The 11,389-nt window shown below is 39.2% G+C and overlaps 2 protein-coding genes across 6 annotated transcripts in view; both read right to left on the reverse strand.

Moving 5' to 3' along the window:
- LOC121718789 (zinc finger protein 708-like) overlaps positions 1–11,389 on the reverse strand; it is a 712,111-nt gene that overhangs the window by 238,034 nt on the left and 462,688 nt on the right. The window contains exon 1 of one of the 2 annotated variants that reach the window (XM_042103965.1): positions 2,104–2,273. The exons of the other annotated variant lie outside the window; for it this stretch is intronic. The gene's annotated coding sequence lies outside the window, so the exon portion shown is untranslated. Of the gene's footprint in view, positions 1–2,103; positions 2,274–11,389 lie in introns of those variants that run through there. 2 annotated transcript variants of the gene reach the window in all.
- LOC121718844 (gastrula zinc finger protein XlCGF57.1-like) overlaps positions 3,999–11,389 on the reverse strand; it is a 38,275-nt gene continuing 30,884 nt past the window's right edge. For 3 of the 4 annotated variants that reach the window (XM_042104174.1, XM_042104172.1, XM_042104173.1), the window contains exon 3: positions 3,999–5,978. In XM_042104174.1, coding sequence (XP_041960108.1) covers positions 4,285–5,978 — 1,694 coding nt within the window. In that variant the 3' untranslated portion in view covers positions 3,999–4,284. The remainder of the gene's footprint in view (positions 5,979–11,389) is intronic. The other variant, XM_042104178.1, reaches the window with a different exon arrangement.

The following is an 11,389-nucleotide window of genomic DNA, read 5'->3' on the forward strand; positions in this document are numbered from 1 at the left end:
TAAGACATAGAAAAACAGTTTTAGGAAGATGAAAATACATTTGGGCCCACCAGATAGGGGGTTGAGTTTCCCCATGTTATCCTATGGAGACTGACGGCCGGTGGGTCGTTAAGCCTACTTATTTGGATGTGCATTGGCCTAACCCACCTAAAAACCTAGTGAAACGACATTTTCAACAATATAAACATGATATAAATGGGAAAGCTTACCGTTCTAGCTATAAACATGGCAGAATCATCCACTTCTATTAGATATTAGATATTTCAAAAACCGCTGCATACACGCTTCATGATGATGGCAATGAGTTGTTAACAGACATGCACAAAGACGTATAGCCCTGCAACAATATATCTAAAATAAAAACTTTTGGGAGTACCATTCATGATAACGGTTTTGTTCAAAGCTGAAAATGCATCTGTATTTGACAGAGGACAGATGTAGGTTAGGTTAAATGTAGGTGACCAAATATTAGCTTTCTGTGTGGTACGATCGCTATGTAAATTACGTTTAATTAAAAAGTGTTTCAACTGTCCCGGCTCTCCCCTACTCATTATTTCCCCTTGATTTAGCCTACCGTAGCTATGCCCAAAAATAATAAATCACAGGCAGCATCCAAAAACATTCAGATGGGCTATCCATCCCATAGCCAGACTTACTGTAGGCCTAACCTATGCCTATAAATAATGTCTTATCAAAAATATTTCTGGATACGTGCTAAACTCCTTACCTGATTGTAGCCTAAGTTTTATCCATATGGAGATCTTCAAAGGCTTGCGCTATAATTCCAACCCTGTTTATAAACGAACCTGTCTGTTGCTGACAAGGCCTATCTCATATTTCCCGTTTAACTCTTCTACATAGAATAGGCTACAATTGCGCAAACATTTCAAATCCAGACTTTAAAAACAACAAGGCGTGGACAGGCAAAATAGGCTATTACGCATAGGCTACAAACAATTTCCAAATCAGTTTCAGTAGCCTACGCTACGAGCTGGCCTAAGATCCGAAGTGGCAGACGGATAGGTTACATTACAACAGCAAGACAAAATATACACATTTGGACCAAAGGTCCATTTATTCTTTTTTTTTTTTTTTTTTCAAACTGCAGAAATCAAATTATTAGGCTGTTCGCCTACAGTAGTTGGCTACATAGCGGCTTGTTAGCTCACATTAACAGTGTAGATGCGGGCTTGTTTTTCGCACAACCGGAAATAGTCTCCCTGACATAGGATATGCTTTTGTGAAATTTTATAAAATATATAGAGAACAAAAAAAAACCGTTATTAACCGGTTTTGTGGATTTCAGAATAACGTTTCTGTTCCGGAACAGTTGAAGATCATTTTGTTTTCGTTTCCGTTTCTGCTCCTCGTAAAATTCCGTAAAATTCCGTTCGTTTTCGGTTTTCGTTTTCGTTCCTTGAACCGGTTCGGAGCCCTGGTAAGAACTGCAGTTTTATGAGTAATACACTGTTGCGTTGGAGGAATTATTTGCGTACTTATGCAGAAAATGCAATATTTTGGATATTAAAAAATGCATTGTACTACATAGTACTGCACTTTACTGCAGAGATCGTACCCAGGGAGCAAGAGAATAACACATTTCCAGATCCACGTTATCGGAGCACTGTTGGACCACACGTTTCCTACTTACTCAACACATAGATGGATTAATAATTATAATTGAACTGAATAGCAAGTGTTTTAACCCACAAGGTAAGGCAGGCGTTTGTCAGCAATACACCAAAGGACCGAAGAGCAAAAGACGTCTCTTGCTATCTGAGAGGTATGCTACAAAGCGAGGTAAATGGCTCACCCGACTTTAGGGAGAAAGTGTTGACCTATAAAGAAAGTTTGAATGCATGTATTGCTCCTTAAGATAAGTTGTGTTGAGGAGTTAGCCTACTGTTTGTGACAAAACACACAACTATCCAGAGAAACTGTTTGATCTCTCGAGCATGTCTCAAAGTAGGCTATGCAACCTATTGCTTATTTTTGTTCAGTGGCGTTGAGATCAGCGATACGAAGTTACTTTGGCTAACTAGCTACATACTATGTGAAAACACAAACCCTTCCTCCCGCAAGTTCGATGCTCTGACAACTTACTTCTGTCGATTGGTGTTCGTGTCTGATTACACGCAGAATTTTGTTTATTTCCGCAAAATGTCTTGAACCATCCTCCCGTTCTGGACTGCATGCAATTTTCTCCTGCTCGCGACTTTAACTTCGTGGAGCCAGCAAACATAACAATCAAAATTCCCAGATAGCCCCCATTCTTCTTCTTATTGTTTTTCTTTGGCGGTTGGCAACCAGCTTTTAGGTACATTACCGCCACCTTCTGAGTAGGAGTGTGGGCCTGAATACATCAGTTTTAAAAAAAAAGATAAAACGCAATATTGAAGCATACAGTTAAGAACATAATTATTCATACCCCTGGCAAATATTGATGTAATGTTGATTTTCACTCGACATGTTTGTTCTGACTGACCACATGCCAAAAGGTTGTGAGACAATGTGGTACAAACATGGAATAAAAAAAAATAACTAATATTTTTTTTAATCTTTTTTTAACATTTTCATGAAAAATGGCATGTCCAAAATTAATCATACCCTTTTTAAATAATCAATGGAAACATATTTAGGCTATTTGCCATCGAAGCTCTAGACATGGTTCTTATAATACCTATCAAGCCTCTCCATATCTCTGTCAGGACGGGGAAACTCTTCCTGCAGAGGGGCAGTGGGACAGGCTTCCTTTGAGTTGCTACTCATTCCTGAAAACGATAATTTGTAGCATCTGCCAAGTGTTTCATTTTAAATGAAAAAGAAGAAGATTTAAAGTGTAGGCATCTTTTTTTGTTGCGCGGCTCTTTTGAGTTGTGTTGAAATTATTTTTGGCTCTTCATGCTGGATTATCCACACTTGAAATTGCAAACGCTATACGTTTGCTTTTATGGGAAGGGGTGTTACGGCCCTAGTGTGTTCCGGCCGTCTGCCTCGTGTTTTGCCTTTGCCCTTGGTTAGGTCCCACCTACTGCTGTTCTCCTTTATTTAAGTTAACTAGTTACGCAGCCATATGCCCCTAGGCGTTTTAACAAGCGTAAGTCAAGTTGCGTTGAGATCAGCCGTAACTCCCGAAGTTACCTGAGAAGATTGGCTAACTAGCTCCTGTTTTTGTCCAAACACATAGCCTATCCTTCATAAATTCGCTGCGCTCTCAACTTGCATCTGTTGATTGGTGTTTGTGTCTGATTAGACGTGGGGTCCTGTTTATCTCCACAAAATGTGTTGAACCAACATTCTCCCGTAATGGACTGCATGCAATTTGTTCAGCTTAGCTCGCGACTTTGTGCATCCAGCGACATCAATCAAAATTCCAACATGGCCCTTCTTCTTGTTGTTTTTATGGCAATGTCTGGATGCATTACCGCCACCCTCTGAATTGGAGTGTGGGTCTGAATAATGTATTCCACTACACTTAAATCTTCCCTGTCAACACACCCATGCAGGGCCCAGGGTTGGATATGGGCTGGTGAGTGGGCCCCCATGCTCGGTCCCAGTTAATTTTGTCCAGGGGTTCAATGGTGACCCCATGTGGGAAAGCCCAGATGGGCCCTAGCTAAAACCCACATGGGCAACCCAGATTTCTCCCATCTGGGGCCCACAGGGGTTCACTCATATGGGTAAATGATGGGTCTCAGCTGGGTATTAACTTGTATTTACAAGTTACAACCATTATTTATGTGGGCTACTAAATTTGTTTGTTTGGGTTACCTTATTTTACAGTAAACCTTTATTTAGAATTCTTCTTACAGTTTACAGGTGAAACACAATAACGAAGAGACCAGAAATACATATGAATGGTATTTTTATTTATACAGGCAAAAAAAGTAAAGAATCAGAGATACATGAAAATGTATGTATGTATATAATGTATGTGTATGTATGTACTGTATGTGTGTATGTATGTGTGTACTGTATGTACTGTATGTGTGTATGTATGTATGTACTGTATGTATGTGTGTACTGTGTGTATGTACTGTATGTATGTATGTGTGTATGTGTGTACTGTATGTATGTACTGTATGTGTGTGTCTTATTGAGTTATGTGGCTGTCTTTGCCTTTTTCAGTCCGGCCCTTTAAAGAAAGAGAGGGGAAATAAAAACTAAAAATAAATTTAGAAAAATAAAAACTTTCCAAAAGATAATTTTTTTTTATTCCTCTTTTTAGTCAACTTTAGCGTGGGGCTGAAGACTTTTTATAGGCACTGTATATGAGGCCTCTTTTCAGTGTGTTTGCATATGTCTTTTCAATTTAGAAAGAAATGGAAAACCTTTTCCACACTGGGCACATTTATGACTCTTCTCTCCAGTGTGTATTGCCATGTGGGTTTTAAGATTTGAGGGATGTTTGAAAGCTTTTCCACACAGAGCACATTCATGAGGTTTCTCTCCAGTGTGTATTCGTAAATGTCTTTTAAGAGCTGAACTTTGTGAAAAAGCTTTTCCACATTGGACACATATATGAGGCTTCTCTCCAGTATGTATGAAAATGTGGGTTTTAAGAGATGAGCGGTATGCAAAAGCTTTTCCACACTGGGTGCATTTGTGAGGCTTCTCTCCAGTGTGTATTACCATGTGGGTTTTAAGATTTGAGAGATGATTACACACTTTTCCACACAAGGCACATTCATGAGGCATCTCTCCAGTGTGTATTGCCATGTGGGATTTAAGATTTGAGAGATGTTTGAAAGCTTTTCCACACAGGGCACATTCATGAGGTTTCTCTCCAGTGTGTATTAGTAAATGGCTTTTAAGAGCTGAACTTGTTGAAAAAGCTTTTCCGCATTGGACACATATATGAGGCTTCTCACCAGTATGTATGAGAATGTGTTTTTTAAGAGATGCGCGGTATGTAAAAGCTTTTCCACACTGGGTACATTTGTGAGGCTTCTCTCCTGCATGTTTTAACATGTGGCTTTTAAGATTTGAGAGACGTTTAAACACTTTTCCACACTGGGCACATTCATGAGGCCTCTCTCCAGTGTGTATTACCATGTGGGTTTTAAGATTTGAGAGCTGTATAAACGCTTTTCCACACAGGTCACATTTATGAGGCCTCTCTCCAGTGTGTATTAGTATATGGCTTTTAAGAGCTGAACTTTGTGAAAAAGCTTTTCCACATTGGACACATATATGAGGCTTCTCTCCAGTGTGTATTGCCCTGTGGGTTTTAAGATGTATGAGTTGTACAAAAGCTTTTCCACATAGGGAACATTTATGAGGCTTCTCTCCAGTGTGTACTGGTAAATGTCTTTTAAGATCTGCCCTTTGTGAAAAAGCTTTTCCACATCGGACACATATATGAGGCTTCTCTCCAGTATGTATGAGCATGTGTATTTTCAGAGCTGAGTTGTGGGTAAAAGCTTTTCCACACTGGACACATTTATGAGACTTCTCTCCAGTGTGCATCAGCAAATGGCTTTGAAGAGATGAACTGCGTGAAAAAGCTTTTCCACACTGGGCACATTCATGAGGCTTCTCTCCAGTGTGAATCAGTAAATGGTTTTTAAGACCGGACATTTGTGAAAAAGCTTTTCCACATCGGTCACATATATAAGGCTTCTCTCCAGTGTGTATGTGCATGTGTTTTTTTAGAGTTGAGAGCTGTGTAAAAGCTTTTCTGCATTGGACACATTTATGAGGCTTCGCTTTAGTGTGTATTAACATAGGGGCTTTAAGATGTGACATTTTTGAAAAAGCTTTTCCACAATAGACATATTTATGTTGCCTTTCGCCAGTACTCTGCCTTTGATTAACATCATGAGAGTGTGTTTGCTGGTGTTTCTCAAATTCAGTATGGTCTGTGAAACTCTTCCTGCAGACTGAGCAGTGATAAAGCCTTCCTGTGAGTTGCAGGTTGAGTTCATCCTTCTGTCCATGGATCTTCTGTTGCGTTACATGTGGGTGGTCTGATGCACCTGGAAGAGTTACCATAAAGAATGAGAGACTTTCTATAATTCAATATTGGCTGATGACATTTTCTGTTTCAAATTCTGTCCAAAGCAAATGCATATGTGTGTATGTATAAAACAATTTGCAGTCACAAGAAATGATTCATGCATGACGAGACGAAAAGCTTGTTTCACGCTACAGATGAATTTACTGTTTGTTTGTTTAATTTAAGGCCATTTCAGCAACTAAGGCTATTTAATGGCCAGAGCATTGTGTGTTATAGAAACTTAAATATGTTTTTTAAAATATATGCTAGTAAGATATTCTAAAACCTTCAAAAGGTGGGACCTCACTAAAAACATCAGCTATAGAATTTTTATGCTAAAATTGTTGTCTTTTGGTTTTCAAGGCAGGGTGATGAATTTATTTACCAGTATTTACATTTATTATAATCTACGCCAGTCTACGCTGTAGCCTCACCCGCACCCCGTCAGAAATGTTCATTTTTGCTCTTGAAAATCCCTTTTGTGGTTGTATGTGGGCTCCATAATCTCTGCTGATTCTTTAAAAAGCACACCGATTCATCAGCCAGGCTTTAAATAGAACAAACTTAAAGAAAGGAGCATACAGAGGAGGATGTTCCTTATATTTTGTGGATATTTGAGGATAGCGATACAACTCAAGAGTCCCATGCCCTGTGTGTCCTAGGGATCTAGGGTCTCCACGGTCTAAAACTGCTTTTTATTATTATTATTTCTGTTCAGTGCAGGAAAAAAGACTGCATATGCTTAAGTGCTATATATAGGTCCTGTAAACGAACTTCCAGAGGCAGGCAAGTTCGACCAGGGTTCTTCAATTCTAATGTAAATACTGGACAAGTTCCTGCCTCGTAGGTTTTATACCCTGAACACCCATAATGGAAACTTGCCTATACCTGCCCTATAGACCTATTCTAACTGTTGTTCCTTTTTCACATGATAAAAGTTCTGTTTAAACGGACAGATCCGTAGCCCTGCCCATCGAACGCAAATAAGCCTGCAACACGTTAGCACCTACTGCACAAGCTCAGACAAGTTCCCTCAGCATTTCAGATAGCTAGCAGGGGTGTGAATGTCATGTAAAAGACGATTCGATACATGAAAAGATACATGTTCATAAAAAAACAAATCAGTACAATTTCATGCAATGTGTTTCGATGCAATTCCAGTGTTTCCCACAGAATTGAATTCTATTCGAGGTGGTAGGTGATGTGGTTATGATGCTAACGGATTTAATCACGATTTAGCCAGTTGCAATCCTTGCAGGATTTTTAATGTTTTCTTTAAACATGCATGCAGGGAATTGAAAGCATTCTGAAAGAATTTTCATCATTTGCTCAAGGTGATTATCTAAACTGAGGTTTGTATCATATATTGAACTGAAAAAATAATAGTCTACACTTACGTTTACGTTTTAGCAGCAAGGGCCAAAATATTCTTTAACATTAAGGAAATCCCTTTATCAAACGTAAAGTAGGCCTATTTGCATTCCCAAACAGCGACGATAACCTGTATTATGTTCCAAACAGAACGCACCTGCTATGAGACATGGCTTCAGGTGAATGGCAAATGTTAGGTAGGCCTATTATTATTGCCAGACGCCATCACTGGTTACAACAATGATCAGATTAGTGTTTCATTTCGCGCTAGATTTTGAAAAAAAAAGGGTGAAAACTGTCAAACAAACAACGAATGCAGACGACAAATTCAGGTTAGGTTTATTTCGACACGGGGCTTCATATATCGATGTAGCCGTATCTTACACGTTAAATACGGATAGCAATACATATCGGTTAATCCAGGGATTCCCAAACTGTGGTACGCGAGCTGCCACTAGGGTGTACGCGAGATGAAAAGGGCAATGTCGGAAAGGTGTTAAAAATGATTAATTAATTAATAATCGATTTAATTCATAAATAATAAATAATTTTGAATCGGGTTATAATGATATGGAAACGTGAAATTAAAGGAAATAATTTTTTATAAACTCTTATAATAGGCTATGTTTTCATTAAAAAATAAGCTACCCACAATGCACGTGATCGTGGACGTATAGGCTAGGTAGACGGCTGCACAAACATGGAAAACTGTCTAAAAACAGGGACAATGTCCAAAAGGCCTAATTAAAGTGATCGAAGAGGAGAAGGCAGAGAAACAGAGCAGGAGACGGGTAACAATGTAATGGGATGGAGGGGCAGACTGATGAAGTGGAGGTGGAGCGCAGGGGGATACAAGAAAGGACGAGACAGAAAAGACTGCGCGAAGAAAAGGAAAGTATGAGGCAGCATATAGCCCTAGGCTTCACGTGGATTGGGAGACAGACTGCCCAAAAGCCACAGTGCGTGGTTTGCAGTGAGGTGCTATCTAACCAGTCTAATGTTCTCCACACTGTTTTTTTAGCGTGAGAGCTCATAGACCAGTTGCACGTTTTGATTTTGTTATTTGTTATCATGTATGACGGCTAATTAAACATGATGTCTGGAATGCGTCACTGGAATGTGTTACTTTTTTATGTGTCGGATGGTGGGGGTACGCAAGCCGAGTCAGGATGTAGAAGGTGGTCCGCGGGAAAAAAAACTGTTTGTGAACCGCTGGGTTAATATTTTCACCCCTAATAGCTAGCATAGTTTGCTAATTGCTGCTAATGTCTAAGACTGCATCTCAAATGGTGTACTTCTGCACTTGCAATACCTAATTTGAGTGTGTAGGGGCCTTCACACTGACAATTCCAACGACACAAAGTGCACTGCTAGTCCCTGGATAGTGCACTCATAGCAGTCAAAAAGCTGAGTGTGGCACGCTGGATACTTTTCGCCCTCAATGGACGCCATCTTGATTATATAGCGGAAGGGGAGGGAGCGTTTTCAAACTTATGGTTGAGTTGGCTGAAGTTGAGAAGGCTGAACTAGCAGCAGTGGAAAACACACTTTACAGATGTACAAGCAAGTTATAATAAACTGTTTTGACACAGTATGACCATGTTACTGTCAAATAGAGGACACAAATAAAGTTATATTTAAATGTTGCTATTGTCTATTAACTCATTGAGTGCCAAAAACGTAATATTAGTTTTTTCCTTCCCATGCGTTGAGTGCCAAAAACGTAATATTACGTTTTTAGCTTTTTTTTTTTTTTAATTACGAAACTAGACACTCTAACACACCTTATATGTGATTTTGGGAACTCTGTGATGAATGGAAATGAAATATATGACGATTGAAAACTCACTAGGTGGCAGTCTCGCTAGGACCATCCTAGGTCACTTCCCGGAAACTTTACAGGCAACACTTATTTCATGAAAGACGTTATATCTCCATTTCTAGAAAAAAAACAGCGATTTTGATGAAAACTAGCCACTGTTTAGCTTGGGATTTCTCAGGAACAGAGGCGTGTAGAAATACACGGTTTGCACCCACTGAGAGCTTAAAGTCTCACCTTTCAAACGAGCCATTGTATGTGTTCATAGCTATAACACAGAATATGCTGTAGCTGTACAAAAATCATCAACAATGGTCTAGATTGCTGGCACTCTAGGACAAAGCTTCCGAAAACAGCTTGGCATTCAATGAGTTAAGTCTGTCCATTAAGTGCACAGAGTTGTTTGATATGAGACGACACTATTGTTAAAATGTACGCACTCTGCCCGAAAGCATACAGTGCACATAGGTGCTGCACGAAAGTGTACTCACGAAAGTATGCCAATTGAGACAGTGAAAGTGATATAGATAGATAGATAGATACTTTATTGATTCCTAGGGGAAAATTACACTGGGTGGCGAGGTATTAGGAGACAAAGGGACACATTTTGCCAAGAAAGCAATCATGGTGCTGTGGATGGTTAAAATAAGCTTAGATTAGAGGTGAGAGGCGCCACATATCAATAAACAAAACGGAGGAGCCGCATCTTTTGGTCATCATGCTGGCACTGCAGATAGCATGCAATTTTAGCCAACTCCAGTAATTTTTGACCAAGCTTGGCAAGGTTTAGGATCGGTCAATTACGCAATCAACGACTCCTCTGTGGAACCTCATTAAAAGAAAAATGTCAAGTTAACACTGGTTAAGACCATACCTTTATACAATGCAATGTTTTCTCATTACAAACGATGATGTCAAAAATGTCAAGTTAAAGGAAAAATCCGGTTTTTAGCACTTTGAGTCCCTTTTCTGGTTTTTTTTGGATGAACTAGAGTGGAGGACACCGAAATTTTGACGATTTGTCCTGTCTCGACTTTTCTGACTCGTTTTAAATCGCCTTTGACTGCTCAGAGTGGCTGCCAGCAGGCATACTGTAGGCTACTCAAACATAAAACAACCCTTAACGTTCGTTTTCAAAAATGTGGTGTTCGTTGATTATTAAAAGCAAATATATCGGCGCAATGTATGATTTCCAGCCGTCTTATTTGCTATTGTGGAACTATTTATTCAGACACACTCACAACCGCGTATAAACTTCCGCTCAATATTTGAACCTGAAGCATAGACGGTGGCACAGTAATATCAACGTGCAATTCTTCTTCCAACAGAAATCAATTGGATTTTACAAAATGCCAAATAAAACACGACAGAAACTCTATTTCGCTATGCTAATTGTTTTGGAACATCAACGAACACCACTAACCGTTGCACAGTTTTGAAAATGAACGTTAAGGGTCGTTTTAGGATATGTTTGAGTAGCCTACTACAGTATGCCTGTTGGCAAACACTCTGAGTAGTCAAAGGCGATTCAAAATGAGTCAGAAAGGTCGAGACAGGACTAATCGTAAAAAATTCTGTGTCCACCACTCTAGTTCATCGAAAACAAACCAGAAAAGGGATTCAAAGTGCTAAATACCGGAATTTTCCTTTAACACTGATTATGACCATTCCTTTATACGATGCAATGCTTTCTTGTTACAAATGATGTGGTCAAATCATAAATCTACATATAAAATAATGAGATGAGCAAAGACATGATAATTTACATACATTTCAAAGATACATATTGATTTTTCACATAGCATTGAAAGCAGGTTACGCAAGACTTTTTTTTGGCTGGACAAAATGTTAATATTTCAGAATACTGGACATACAGACAATCTGTTTTAAATAGCCATAATGGCCTATAAGCTTACATTTTTAAATAGCTTTTAAATAGCCATAATGGCCAATAATCTTACATTTAAACGGCACTAAATCACAAACTATATATTTCCACAATGCAGTTTATTAAGCGTCGTCAGCACCAGCAGGTGGTTTAGGATCAGCTTTGCACAAGCAGCGAAGAAGCCTACTTTTATTCTATAAAGCAGCGCAAATTGTTGCCCACACATTGCAAACAGACTCTAGCTACACAACTGCAGTAATGGAGAATCTCGGAAGAATTCCCACTGGATTGGTAGCGGTTTGCGGTCGGCATA

Source organism: Alosa sapidissima, chromosome 9, assembly GCF_018492685.1.
Source record: "Alosa sapidissima isolate fAloSap1 chromosome 9, fAloSap1.pri, whole genome shotgun sequence".
NCBI lineage: Eukaryota > Metazoa > Chordata > Actinopteri > Clupeiformes > Clupeidae > Alosa > Alosa sapidissima.